Raw genomic sequence first — 15,034 nt, 5'->3', positions numbered from 1 at the left:
TATACTGCATTTTTTTAATCCACTCATTTGGATTGATGGGCATTTGAATTGATTACATATCATTGTAATTGTGAATTGTGCTGCAACAAACATTCTTTTTCATAAAATGACTTCTTTCCTTTGGGTAAATACCTGGTAGTGGGATTGCCAGATCAAATGGTAGGTCTACTTTTAGTTCTTTGAGGAATCTCCATATATTTTTTCCAAAGAGGTTGTACTAATTTGCAGTCCTACCAACAGTGTACAAGAATTCTCTCTGAACCCAATTCAACATCTATTGCTTTTGGACTTTTTAATAAAAGCTATTCTAACAAGGATAAACCATTTTCTCCTTGTGGTTTTAATTTGAATTTGCCTGATTATTAATCATGTTGAGCATTTTTTCATATGTTTATTGGCCATTAGTCTATCTTCCTTTGAAAAGCTTCTGTTCACGTCTTTTGCCCACATTTTAAAGTTTATTTTTGACTGATTTGCTTGAGTTCTTTGAAAATTTTGAATATTAGCCCTTTAATCAAATATATAATCTAAAAATATTTTCTCCTATTTGCTAAGTTGTCTATTTGCTCCAGAGATCATAATTTTAGTTGCGCAAAAGTTTTTAAATTTAATTAAGTCCCATTTATTTTTTTTGTTGTTGTTGATATGATTACCATTGGGGTTTTCTTCATAAATTCTTTGCCTAGGCCAATATCTAGAAGGATATTTTTTTAACATTTTCTTCTAGAATTTTTATGGATTCATGCCTTACATTTAAGTCTTTTATCCATGGTGAATTAATTTTTCTAAATAGTGAGTATATGGATCCTGTTTCTTTCTTCTGCATTTGACCATCCAATTCTGCCCACACCATTTATTGTATAGGGCTTCTTTTCCCCCAGTGTATATTGTTGTCTGTTTTGTCAGAGGTCAGGTGGATGTATGTGGATGGTTTTATATCTGGGTTCCCTATTCTGTTCCATTGGATCATATCTCTATTTTCATACCAATACCATGCTGTTTTGGTTACTATAGTCTTATTGTATGCTTTGAAGTCTGGTAATGTGATACCTCCAGATTTGTTCTTTTTCCTTAAGATTGCTTTGGCTATTTGGGCTCTTCTGTAGTTCCAAATGAAGCATAGAATTATTTCTTTCTATATATGTGAAATATAATGTTGGTATTTTAGCAGGGATTGCATTGAGTTTGTAAATTACGTTGGGTAGTATGGACATTTCAACACTCCTGATTCTATTGATACATGTACACGATATGTGTGATTCTTCTGGGTTTTCTAGATATAAGATCATATCATCAGCAAAAAGCAATAGTTTGACCTCTTTTTCCTGACAGGTATACACTTTATTTCTTTCTCCTGCCTGATTTCTCTGGCTAGTACTTCAGCACTATGTTGAGTAGAAGTAATGACATTGAGCACTATTGCCTTGTTCTAGCTCTTAGTGGGAATGGTTTCAACTTTTCCTCTTTCAGTATGATGTTGGCTGTGGGTTTGTTATATACTGCTTTTTCACTTTTGATATATATTCCTTCTAGGCCTAGTTTGTTGAGGGTTTTTATCATGATATGGTGCTGGATTTTGTTAAATGCTTTTTCTGTATATATTTAGATTATCAAATGATCTTTGTTTTTGCTTCTGTTTATGAGGTGAATAATATTTATTGATTTGTGTATGTTGATACCTTTGTAAAATTCATTTTTAAGCATCTTATTCCTTTCAATCCTGCATCCTTGGATGAAGCCCACTTAGTTCTTGTGGATTTTTTTGGTGTGCTGTTGAATTCGGTTTGCTAGTATTTTATTGAGGATTGTTGCATCTATATTCATAAGGAATATAGTTTTGACCTTGGTAGAAGTAATTTTAGTGGAGTAGAAGAGGTGAATTCCTCACTGGAATATGTTCAAGAGAGAATGGGAGGAGTACAAAAATTGCAAACAGTGAATAAACGCAACTATTACAAGTAGTCAACTAGGTATCTTGGGAAAGAAGTGTCCTGACAGATGAAATAGACATTGTAAGACCCTATGAAAACAGTGAGTGTGACTTCTTTGAGGAACAACAGTGAGGCTACAGCTAGGGGAGAGTGACCAAGGAATATAACAGGCAGAGAGAAGGAAAGATTGTGAAGGATGATCATTTGGGGCTCCCTCTTGATACTAGATAGATGTAGGTAGAAGACCTAGGGATGTGCAGTCTTAGACCAGGAACACTGGCTAAAGTGATGCCTTATATTTAACATGGCTAAACATATGTATGTAAAAGAGATTTTCATCAAAGGGGAGCAAAGAAATGGGATAATGGCAGGTGGGAGAATTGGCATCAAGAGTAAATACATATAAAAAGAAGATAGATAAATAGATAGATAGATAGATGTGTGTATAGAAACATAGATATAGAGATAAGAAATAAAGAGATGAGTGTTTTCTGATAGAAATGATACAGTAGCCAGCACAATATTGATGATGTTAGAGATAAAGGTAGCAATATCATTGAGTTGGTGTGAAAGAAAGAGATCTAGTAAAAAAGGAGAGGAATTGGTTTTAGAGAAGAGTCTGGCAATTTTATGTATAATATCAACAAGAGAGCCATGTATACATAGGCAGGTGCAGGTGAGTGAATTGATGTGGTGGTAGAAGTCTACGGAATTTTTCTTTTGATGAGTACAATTTTCAAATAAAAATAGGGAAGCAAGAGAAGAGTTGGGACGGGGTGGTGTTGTAGGGAGTTTGAAGTGAGATGAGGTATAAATTAGTAACTTAGAATAGTTAGAATAGATAATAGGTGGCGCTGCTGTCCAAAAATGGTGCTCTATCATGACTATTAGTTCAATCTACAGACGTGTATTTATTCAGTGTCTCCTGTGAACAAAGCAAAGTGCCAGAGATTGGGGATATCAAGATGAATAGTCTCTGTAGATTCTCTTGTAATCATTCTAAACTGACTGTAGATTCTCTTGTAATCATTCTAAAATATTCAGTGGTGGAGAAAGTAAAAAAAAAAAAAAGTGACTTTTATATAGGAGAGCAACACTGTCACAGAAATGTCCATCTATGGGATGAATGATCCTAAATCACCGGCACTCACTAACCATGAGCACCCCTACTCCTTGACCCGGCTAAGGATTAGAACAGATGACACTGGACCCGCCCCTCTTCCGAACCACCATTTGATCATCACAGCTTACTCACTCCGCAGTGGCCATAGAACGCCAAAGAAGCCTGAATAGGCAGGCTCATCATCTAGGATCTCAAAGTTCCAGACCTTCAAAGCTAAGTGGGAAAAATAGACCTGTTTATTGTAGGGGCACCTTTTATTTATTTTATTTTATTTTGCAGTTTGACCGGGGCCGGGCTTGAACCTGCCACCCCCGGTATATGGGACCAGCGCCCTACCCCCTTGAGCCACAGGTACCGCCCCAGAGAGGCACCTTTTATAATGAGGAATTGAGTGCTCTTGGGATGAAGGGAATATGGACTCTCAGGAATAAAGGAGTGGGAGAGGTTAGGAGTGTGGGGTCTGAGGAAGTCGTATGTGCTCTGAGGTTATCAAGCCCCTGTTGCAGGGGTGACGCCTAAGTAGAGCCCAGCCAGCGGATGCAGGCCTGCAAGGGTAAAATGGAAGGAGGGGCGGGGAAGTGAGCGCGAGCTTCCCGGACCAATCAGAGAGGCTGGGCGGGGTCAAGGGCGGGGCTTGCTGCGGGGTTTATAAGCGAAAGGCTCTGCGCGGGAACGCTAAGCGGTCCAGAGCAAGTGGAGGCTTTATCGACGTAGTCGGTATTTCGCGAGTCTTCAAGCGTTAAGGTGAGATTGTGCCACTCAACGAGAGTTAGGGGAGAGGACTGGAGTATGAGGGGGCTGTAAGATGGGAGATATGGCGCCTTTGGGAGCCGGAGGGGCTGGGCTGTCGCTTCTGGCGGGACCGCGCCTTTGTCTTCCCGGGACGCCGCCTTCTGCCAGCCATGCGAAGCCCTCCCGGGGTCGTTTCCGGAAGGAAGGCCCGAGGGGGCGGTCCCCCAAAGCGGCCTGTCCACTGTAGCTGCCGGTCAGAAGCTAAGAGGACTAGGAGGAGTTGGGGCCCTTCCGGAGTGGGCTTCACCGGGCCGTTAGGCTTGTCGCCTGGCAACAATAAGAGTTATTTTGATCCGGGCACGGTGGCTCACGCCTTGTAATTCTAGCACTCTGGGAGGCCGAGGCGGGTGGATCGCCTGAGCTCACAGGTTCGTTCGAGACCAGCCTGAACTAGAGCTAGAACTCGTCTCTAAAAATAGCCGGGCGTTGTGGCGGACGCTGGTAGTTCCAGCTAATTGGGAGGCTGAGGCAAGAGGATCGCTTGAGCCCAAGCGTTTGAGGTTGCTGTGAGCTATGACGCCACGGCATTCTACCGAGGGCGACAAAGTGAGACTGTCTCAAAAATAATAATGGTAATAAATATTTTTTAAAAGTTATTTTAAAAGGTACATCAACTGGTCCTGACAAAGTGGTATGTCCGCCCAGCCCTACTATTACTTGTTAGTCCCAGTTTTCCACCTTCGAGATTGGCGTCTGATCCCTTTGCAAAGGGGTAGGGGGGGACTTAGGGTGACGTCGACTGAATGAAGGCACTTTATTGGGATTTCTGGTTGCTTGGGGGTCTCTCCATTGTACTCCGAGCACCACACGTGTTTTACTCCACCAGGGTGGGGCCAGGAATGCGCGTGAGAACTCTGCTTCTGCCTCCGCCTCCGGCTTTTGGGATCTCCTATTGTTTCTTCTGGACAAACTGGATGTTCACAGGGCGCCAGGCATTTCATCGCAGCCATGAGCCTTATATTGCTTCTCCCTTTACAGCGAAAACATGGTGAAATAAGACTTAACTCTTTTTGGTTTATCCCATTCTGCTAAAATCCTGGGTCTGGTTGGGATTTGTGTTCCTTACAGCGTTTATCAACCAGCACCTCAGGAGCTATTATGAGACAAATAATTAGTTATGATGAGATTAAACCCCCTTCCTCTTATTATAGCGCCTTAATGTACTGTCTTTGAGCCTCTGAAATGAGTATAACTTCTGTCACTCTTTTTTGTGTGCTGGACTACATCCCCTCAAAAGTTGCAAAAAACGTAATTGACTAGAGAGTGAAGATGTTCAGATATTGCTATCTCCTGTTATAAAATCATTAACCGGTTAAACCCAGTCTTTATTTTTTTATTCTATCCCTATCTGGTTTTATGCTTCTATCACCTCCATTTTACCTTTGCTGTGATTTTAAGAGTGAAACATATTGGTTCTGGGTTTCTAGAGTATGTTGGTTTCTTAGTGCATTTAGATCCAATGACATTTACAGTATTGCCTATCAGATCTGGGGTAATGATATGGAATTAAGATATTCTATAAAAAATCCATAACTTTAACATTTGTTGCTGTTTTCTTCTTGGAAAATTATCAAGTAAAATAAATATTGCTATTAAATGTGAGAATTTCTAGTTGTGACCCCTTTTATAATAGTTCTGTCAATTAAAATTTGTTTTCCAGTCTTTCTCTAAGTCAAGATGAGTGATAAGCCAGATTTGTCGGAAGTGGAGAAGTTTGACAAGTCAAAATTGAAGAAAACTAATACTGAAGAAAAAAATACTCTCCCTTCTCAGGAAAGTAAGTCATGGGGTAGGAGGGGTCCTGGTTGAGACAAGCAGTGGGAAAAGTTGACAGATTCAGTAAACAAACCCTTGTAAATTTTACCACAATATAAGTATAATTAAAAAACCATTGTATTTAATGCAACGGTTAGAAATAGCAAATAGTTGTCCTCTTAATTTAGTTATATAAGTGGTTTTCACATTAAAGGTCTTAGTAACAATGGAGGAATAAACTAGTTTCTTGTTGGAAAATTACTAAAAACCACCTTAGACCCACTCTTCTGGACTTAGTACCAGAAAAAAGCTTAGTTTTGTCTATGTTATGTTTATTGCGGATTTTTCTGCATCCAACAGTTTGGGTCATTGGCCTCATTCCTAAAGAACCATGTAAACTCTGCCCTTTTGATCTTTGCTACCTAATGACAAGGTGAAAGAACAAGTTTAGATCTTTGATATACTCAGGCTGCCAGACTAAAGGCAGCCTGAGTATTTGTTTTCCAGTCTTTTCTCTAAGTCAAGATGAGTGATATGTTTTGCCCTCCAGAATTACAATCTGCTGGAGAAATTCCAAATGTATATGCAAAAGATGAGGGGCACTTTTTGTCATTTCACTGTTGAGAGTTCCAAGGTTAGTGAAAATTGAAAAGCTACAACCTTCTAGTTGTATAAGGATAGAGGAATATGGAGAAAATGCTTCACTTTCTCCTCAGTCCTATAATGATCTATGGAAAATATGGCAACAGTATAAATCTATCTCTTAAATGAAAAAAGATCTATAGTTGATGTAGATTCTAATGAATGTTCAGGTGGTTAACCATCACACATGCACACACCCCACTGTAAGGATTTGTGGTTAGTGCCCTGGCATTGTAAATTTAAAACATGTATGACATACTTCAATAATTTAGCAGAGGGCTCTTTTGGAAGTAATTGAACTTAATCTCAAGGAAATACCCTTTTAATGATTATTTTTTGTGTTTGTTTTTTTCAGCTATTCAGCAGGAGAAAGAGGCTGTCCACAAATCATAAAATGGAGATCCTCTCTCAAGAAAAATTTCAACATTGCCTGAGAGCCTTGGTTTTAGGCTTGTTTTTTGTAAACCTGTGTGTTTAGAGATTTTAGGCTTCTTGTGATGTCTTCTTACCTATAGTTCTTGGCTAATAAGTTATGGGTAACCAATGTTTTAAGTTCATTTTAAAATGCCCATTGGTACATAAATTCTAGGTGGCAGATGCTGTCAGTCTCATCATTGAAGACCTTAGTGTGTGTAGTCCTTACACCACCTACTAGATGAGCCGATTTTAACCTTCTACAATGGGTGCCTCCATTGCTTCATAATCTTCATGAGATTTCATGCTTTTGCAGCTTCTTATAATTTTCATTTTTAATGTAGCAATAAAATATGAATGTGAAGTGCATTGAGACTCTTATGGTTTTTTCTTGGTGGTCTTCTAAGGAATGAAAAATACACCAGAGTACACTTTTCAGCCAGACAAAATAGTTGAAAGAAAACTGTCTTAGCACATTTGTTCATGTAGGAAATGCTTGCTTCTGTTCAGACCCAGTGGGTTCTGACTTGGGGATACTAGGTACTTTTCCCCTAGAGTTAGAGAATCTTGGGAGAGGTGGTCATTTAGACTAACCCCTTTAACACAGAGATGAAGAAATGAAAACACAGAGTCTGATGTGATCTACTCAGTATGCATAAGGGCTGAAATTCAAGCTGAGCTGTCTTGCCTTTGGGAAAGTATTTACCTTAATGGGAAGGGACACCTAAGGTTGGGGTTGGGTGGAAGTGGACAGGAGGCATATTTTTAGCACATACCAGACTAAGCACATCACATATTCTGTTGAACAAAAAATCAGATATCAAGGGCGGCGCCTGTGGCTCAGTGAGCAGGGCGCCAGCCCCATATACCGAGGGTGGTGGGTTCAAACCCAGCCCCGGCCAAACTGCAACAAAAAAATAGCCGGGCGTTGTGGCGGGCGCCTGTAGTCCCAGCTACTTGGGAGGCTGAGGCAGGAGAATCGCCTAAGCCCAGGAGTTGGAGGTTGCTGTGAGCTGTGTGACGCCACGGCACTCTACCGAGGGCAATAAAGTGAAACTTTGTCTCTACAAAAAAAAAAAAAAAAAAAAAATCAGATATCAAATATGTGCTAATTACCAGTAGCATGGAACCTCTAGTTTGGTTCTTGTACTGAATAGAATTTGCTATCTTTTCGTTTGTTTTTGTTTTTTGTAGAGACAGAGTCTCATTTTGTTGCCCTCGGCTGAGTGCTGTGGCATCACAGCTCACAGCAACCTCCAACTCCTGGGCTTAGGAAATTCTCTTGCCTCAGCCTCCCCAGTAGCTGGAACCACAGGTGCCCACCACACCGCCCGACTATTTTTGTTGCAGTTTGGCTGGGGCCAGGTTTGAACCCACCACCTGGTATATGGGGCTGGCGCCCTACCCACTGAGACACAGGCACCGCCCAGAATTTGCTATTTTAATGAACCTAACATTTTTGGGGTTCATGGTGAGCATAAATGCTATTCCACCCCCATGCATATAGTGAAGCCCTAACCCTCAGTGTGATTATCTGGAGATTAGGTCTTTAGGAGATAATTAAGGTTAAACGAGGTTGTAAGGGTCAGGCTCTAATCTGATAGGAATGTAGCTTTATAAAAGAGGAAGAGGGGAGAGGGATCTACTTGAGGACATGGCAAGAAAGCAGCCATCTGTAAGACAGGAAGAGACTCCTTACTAGAACCTGACCCTGCAAGACCTACATCTGGGACTTCTAGCATTCTGAATGGTGAGAGAATATGATAGCCTGAGCTACCATAAGGAATACATATAAATGTGTGTGTCCCAATCCCTGCCTTTAAACAATACTATTATCACTTTATACAAACCAATTACCGATAATCTCATAATCTCATCAATTAGAAGTGTTAATATTTAGGCGTACTGTATAACCATCCAGAGTGTTGCTTAGACCAGTGGTTTAGTGATTTTCAACCAGTGTACCCTGAAAATCAATTTTAAAGATAATTAGGGCAGCACCTGTGGCTCAGAGGAGTAGGGCGCCAGCCCCATATACCAAAGATGGTGGGTTCAAACGGCCCCAGCCAAAAACTGCAAAAAAAAAAAAAAAAGATAATTAATTACATTATTTTCAAAAGATTCAAAGTATAGTAAATACATTCTTTTTTTTGTTTTTACTGTTTTTGATCAACATAAGTGAATCACAGAAGTTCATAGGTTCAAGTGTGCTGTGAGATAAAAAGAGGTTGAAAAACACTGTTCTAGATGGTGATCATTTTCTACGAAAAAATTGATTATACTCTTAGTACCTATTTGCAACCTCAAAGTATTATTTTACCTCTTCCTTCCTATGGGTTCACATCCTTAAATAATCACCGAGGTTCTAGGAAGAGGAAGTAATTTTCTTTGCTATAGCTTAAAGTTCTAGAAGCAGAACAGTAGGTGGGTCAACTTTGGTCAAGTGTCAGTGAGGTGACATAATCACAGGGCTTAATGTAGCCAGAGGATTTGAACCTTGGAAGTAGCCATGTTGGTCACCAATACCTTACTTATGGTCTGAAACAATATTCCAACAGTGTCACTTAACCTTTTGCAGTGACATGTTACTTACATTGTGCCTAAACTTGCTTACCTAGCGCTTCTGTCTAATAGTCCTATGACTGACTGTGTGCTGGAGACCGGCACAGGATACCTAACCCATCCTCCAGTATTTGAAGTCAGATATTGAATGCCAGCCCCTATACCTCCAAGTCTTCTCTAGCTGACACTTCTTCAGTCTTCTCTAGCTGACACTTCTTATATCCTTTGGACCCAAGTTACCCATATGGGTAACCATGCTGGTTGCACTTCAGATATGCTCATTTGCTCATTAGATCTCTTTGGATCCTCATTCTTTCACCCAACACATTTGCTCTCCTTTCAGTATTACCACTTGCAAACTTGATAAATATGCTGCACTTCCATGATAGATTTAGCAACCTCTGCATTTGCACACTAACAGGTCAAGATTAGTCCTATTTTAAAAGGCATGAATGTTGTCAGGTAAACTATTTGGACATTAATTCCAAGTGTTCAGTTACATCTTGTAGCCATTCTTTTCATTAAAATATTGATTCTACCCTGGGCAGTGCGAATGTGAAACTGAGTTGGAGCACATGAGAGGAACATGGTGAGAGGTGAAAGGTAGTTGCTTAAATGAATACTCATGGAAATAGAATGGTAAAAACAATTGCTCATCTGGAGTAGTTTTACCCTGAATTTCTTCAATAAATAATGCAGAGCTACTTTTCTAGCTACTAGGGTCACTTGCTTTCCCAACTAAGGGGAGAGTTTTCCCCCATAAAATCACTATAATCAGAGATTTAGATTTAGTACCTTTAATCTACTTATTGATTGCAAAACTGATAACACCAAGCCCTTGTAGCAGTTACATTTGGGGAGAAAGGAAAAACAGGTAACTTGATGGCAGGGTCTAGAGGAGAACTAGAGCATGCTGCATAGTGGAGCTGTCTTTGGTAAGTGAAGAAACAGACCCAGAGAGGAAAAGAGCTGGTTTTGAGGTCACACAGAAGAAGTTGTTGCTTAATACATAAAGAAGGCAATTTAAGATGATGTATAGAAATTTATTCAGGAGTGTGATGATTATTTGTGAATATATCCTGAAGAACTTCCCAAAGTGTGGTCCCTGAGCCATCCAGCATCAGGATAACCCTTGGTCACTAACATATATTTCTTGGCCCTACTCCCATAAATCCAGATTCAGTGAAGCTAAGGGATGTTACCTTGTCATAGTCCTTTAAAATTGTGGTGTATCGAGGGCAGTGCCTGTGGCTCAAAGGAGTAGGGCACCAGCCCCACATACCGGAGATGGTAGGTTCAAACCTCGGCCCCAGCCAAAAACTGCAAAAAAAAAAAAAAAAGAAAAGAAAAAGAAAGGAATAAAACTGTGATGTATCTATTACTTTTCTCCTTTTATAATTTGTGACTTAATCTTTTGTTTAAAAAATCTGTCTTATGGGTCTTGTAGAATTTTTCTTTTCTAATAATTGATATTATTGATGTGTTGAGAGGAAGAGATGGAGTAATTGGTCTGCAGAATGTTTACCATAGATCACTTATTCTCCAAATGGGGGCCCTAGAATAGCAGCATTAGAATCACCTGGGAACTTGTTAAAGCTACAAATTCTCAGGCTCTACCCCAGATATAATGAAACAGAAACAGGGAGAGGCCCAGCAATCTGTTTGAACATACTTTCCAGATGATTCTGATGCCCATTCTAGTCAAGAACCACTGCTTTAGATGAATGGTTTACCACTGAAAGTACTTTTAAGGCAGGGCTGTAAAACCTAGCTAGAGAAAGGTTAAAGGTATTTTATTTTTCAATTTAGCAGGCATTTCTCTTACATCTAAAGGATGTGTGTAGAGAATACAGGAGATAAGGGACAATCTTTGTTGCCCAGGAATTTTTAATCTCAGAAAAAGAATAAGGTAAGAATGCAGATGACCAAAGTATGTGATGTGTCCTAAGAAAAGTGTATTCAAAAGATGGAGAACCACATCTTGGGATGTGCATTTAGCCTTTGCAAGTCCTTATGCAGTAACATTCAAGGTTCACTGACCTACCTTGTTAGAGGTAGGAAATCAAGTAAAAAATAATCAACGCTGTTTGACAAGTCATAGGGGGGAAAATATGTATTATTCTTGCTTTAGCTATAACAAGTTTTCATGCAGCTAGGTTTTGAAGCTCAAATTTATTTTTACAAAGGCTGGACCTGAATTTTTTAATTTTTAAAATTTTTAAATTTTTAAAAGGGACAAACAATTGGTAAGCAGAGAATTAGTGGAGGCAGGGATAGGTTTGTGTGTGTGTGTGTGTGTGTGAGAGAGAGAGAGAGAGAGAGAGAGAGAGAGAGAGAAAGGGATTGCATTATTATTTTGGTTATTACCCCACAGACAAAGACAATATGAACATTCTTTACTTTAGGTCTCTGTACACTAGGGATCAGGAGAAATGACGTAGTTTTATCTTCTAAATTAAGCCCTAAGCTTTTTCACCTGCTTCAGAGTATTACCTTTTCCATCCAGAAGTAGGTTTTGTTAGAATTGCCCATGGATGTAAAGGTTTTTTTTGGTGGAGCGGGGGGTTGCTCCTTGGAAACAAGGAACCTGGCTGACAAAGTCACTGCCCACAATTCTGATCAAAATCTCAGTAAATCAGAAAAAAGGAAAAATGGAAAACAGCAGTTTCAAAACACACAAAATGAGAATAGTTATGAACATATGACACACCCTTAAATGTTTACTAGATTGAAATTGTTTTCTTGGCAGTATTTCTTCCTAGAAAAACACCACAACTGAGAATTCGTGAATAAATATTAGAGCCAATGACTTAAAAATTTGCTAAATTCTACCTCTTAAGTAACTATGTTAGAAGGAAAAAGATAATAATATCATAGGAAATATTTTTCACTGAAGAGAATATCCCTTTCATATATTTATGACAACACAATTGAAAATAAAAAATGTGTGAATTTAAAAATACAAATTACAGAATTAAATACATCCCCCTCTCCCCAAAAGACTTGACTAAGAAGAATGGAAGTAACTGAAATCATCAATTAGTTACCATCTCAAATGGCTTAGTTTCCCAGGGTGTTTTCTGTCAGAACAGGGGGAAACCTGTGGTCTTGGGCCCATATGTGGCCATCTGGATTCTTGAGTGAGGCCTTTTAGCTAAATCCCAAATTTTATAGAACAAATCCTTTGCCACATTTAAGATAATAAGGACATCTGCATTTTCTTTTAAGAGTTTTATATATTTATTTTAGGTATTTGATTCCTTTTGAGTTAATTTTTATATATGGTACGAGAAAAGGATCCAAATTTACTCTTCTGCATATGGTTATTCAGTTGTCCCAGTACCATTTGTTGAAAAGACTCTTTTTTTCTCCATTGAATAGTTCAGCGCTATTGTCAAAAATCAGTTGACTATAGATACATGAGCTGAGCAAGTTGCATCTTTGCACAAGTGAATCAGAAAGTACTCTGTCAACTGTGTTTCTTGAGCATGAAATAATGGACCATTACACAGTCTGTCTCAACTTTCATAGTGATCTATGTATTAGGGTTTATTCTAGACTCTCATTCTTTTCCATTGCTCTATGTCTTTTCACTACCACAGTGTCATGATTTCTGTAGCTTTGTAGTAAGTGTGAGTTCTCCAGTGCTGTACTTCTAAAAAATTCTTTTTGCTATTCCATGTCTCTTAAATTTGTATTATAGTTTTGAGTTAACTCTTACACTTCATTTCTTAACATATATTCCTATTTTATTCCCTTTGATGAGACTGTAAATTAAATTGTTTTCATAATTGCAGTTTAGAGTTGTTGATTGCTAGGATATAGAAACAGAATCGATTTTTGTATACTGAACTTGTATCTTGTAAACTTGCTGAACTGGTTTATTAATTCTAATAATTTTTAGTGGGTATCTTAGGACTTTTGTTTGAGACAGAATCTCACTATGTCACCCTCAGTAGAGTGCAGTAGCATCACAGCTTACAGCAACCTCAAACTTTTGGGCTTAAGTAATTCTCTTTCCTCAGCCTCCCAAGTAGCTGGGACTACAGGCGCCTGCCACAATGCCTGGCTATGTTTTGGTTGTAGTTGGCCTGGGCTGGATTCAAACCTGCCAGCTCTAGTGTATGTGGCTAGTGCCCTAGCCACTGAGCTACAGGCACCGAGTTTATCTTAGGACTTTTATGCATAATAAGATCATGTCAACTACAAATTGAGGTGGTTTTACTTCTTCCTTTATAATTTGTATTCCTTTTGTTTATTTTTGGAGTAACTATCATGGCTGGAACTTTCAATACAATGTTGATTTAGCAGAACAGGCTTTCTGGTCTTAGGAGAAAAAATAGCCAGTTTTTCTTCATTGAGTATAATTCTAGCTGTAGGTTTTTCATAGGTGTCCTTTATCAGGTTGAGGGAGTTCCATTCCATTCCTAGTATGTTGAATGTTTTTTATCATGAAAAGGTATTCGATTTTATAGAACTTTTTCCTGTGTCTTTTGAAATGGTCATGTTTTAATATTTTTTATTCTATTGATATAATGTATTGCATTAATTGATTTTCAGGTGTTAAACTAACCCTGCATTTCTGGGCTAAATCCCATTTGGTCATGGTGTATGAACATTTTTATATATTGCTGGGTTTGGTTTTCTAATTTATTATTGTGGATTGAATAAGTGAAACTGTTCTATAGTTTTCCTTTGTACAGTCTCTGTCTGATTTGACATCATAGTAATACTGTGATAGTAGGTGGGAATTATTCCCTCTTTTTCTGTTTTTATTTTTGAAAAAGTTTGGCAAAGCTTTGAGCTTTATTTTGTAGAGTAACATATTTGAATTATTAGAATTTATCAATCTATATTTAGTTAAAATATTTATATAAAATGAATGAAGAATAAAGGAATTTTCATATATGGAAAAGGGGAAAGAATTCCTCACCAGCATTCTTCCTTACAAGATCCAAACATGAATGAATACACACAAAGAAATGAGAACACCAAAAATAGCAAGTATGCATATTTTCATATGCAAAGAAAAAAGAAATGAATAAAGAAGGTAGGGAGGAAGGAAAGCAATATACATACTAAATTTAAATTAAAACTCATCATGGCCTTAAATGTTAAAATTAAAATTATAAAAGTTTTAGGAGAAAACAAAAGTGACCTGAGTTTGGCAAAGATTTTTTAGATGTGACAAAAGCATGCTTTATAAAAAATAAAATTATACTTCATATAAAAATAAATTATAATTCATCAAAAAAAAGAAATCTGAATTTTGGAAGACTGTTAAAAGAATAAAAAGAGAAGCAACAGAGCATGGTAAATACTTGTAAATCATATATCTGGTAAGGGACTTTTATCCAGATATATACAGAATTCTGGGCAGCGTCTGTGGCTGAAGGAGTAGGGTGCCGGCCTCATATACTGGAGGTGGCGGGTTCAAACCCGGCCCCGGCAAAAAAAAAAACCTGAAAAACAGATATATACAGAATTCTCAAAATTCAATAGTAAGAAAACAAATTTCCCAATTTAAAAAATGGGTTATATATTAGAATAGATACTTAACAAGAGAAGATATACCAATTGAAAATAAAAAAGGGCGGCCCCAGAGACAAGCTTCTCTCAGCAGCACCTGTTGCCCGCCGGGCACAGCTGCCGCCCCGACCTCCGGTGTCTGGGCGGGGCAATGAAGGGGCAGTGGAAGGGGCACTGCTCCTCGGGCATTACATGGAGAAGCGAGACCGTCCCACCCTCTCGCCCACCCTCCCTCTGTCTCGCCCGGGCCTGCGCAATACTCCACCAGAGGGACAGTCGGCCCAAT

General features: G+C 38.7%; 1 protein-coding gene across 4 annotated transcripts; it reads left to right on the top strand.

The window, feature by feature from the left end:
• Window positions 1–3,713: 3,713 nt before the first annotated feature.
• On the top strand, window positions 3,714–6,983 carry TMSB15A (thymosin beta 15A). Of its 4 annotated transcripts, none has more exons than XM_053579721.1 (3): window positions 3,714–3,798; window positions 5,507–5,623; window positions 6,599–6,983. In XM_053579721.1, the coding sequence occupies exons 2-3, from the start codon at window positions 5,524–5,526 to the stop codon at window positions 6,634–6,636; spliced, it is 138 nt and encodes a 45-aa protein (XP_053435696.1). In that variant the 5' UTR covers window positions 3,714–3,798; window positions 5,507–5,523; the 3' UTR covers window positions 6,637–6,983. The 4 variants fall into 4 exon arrangements, with proteins under 4 accessions (XP_053435696.1, XP_053435697.1, XP_053435695.1 ...); XM_053579722.1 differs by lacking the exon at window positions 3,714–3,798 and adding an exon at window positions 3,805–4,214; XM_053579720.1 differs by lacking the exon at window positions 3,714–3,798 and adding an exon at window positions 3,805–4,418.
• Window positions 6,984–15,034: the final 8,051 nt, after the last annotated feature.

The sequence above is a fragment of the Nycticebus coucang genome, chromosome X (assembly GCF_027406575.1).
Source record: "Nycticebus coucang isolate mNycCou1 chromosome X, mNycCou1.pri, whole genome shotgun sequence".
In the NCBI taxonomy this organism is placed as follows: domain Eukaryota; kingdom Metazoa; phylum Chordata; class Mammalia; order Primates; family Lorisidae; genus Nycticebus; species Nycticebus coucang.
The sequence above is the reverse complement of the archived record's forward strand: the minus strand, read 5'-3'. Positions and strand labels throughout refer to the sequence as shown.

Excerpts from the sequence above, each read along its gene's own strand:
- TMSB15A (XM_053579721.1), top strand. The coding sequence starts at position 5,524 with ATGAGTGATAAGCCAGATTTGTCGGAAGTGGAGAAGTTTGACAAGTCA. Across the intron at positions 5,624-6,598 it reads TACTCTCCCTTCTCAGGAAA|CTATTCAGCAGGAGAAAGAG; the intron begins GTAAGTCATGGG and ends TGTTTTTTTCAG.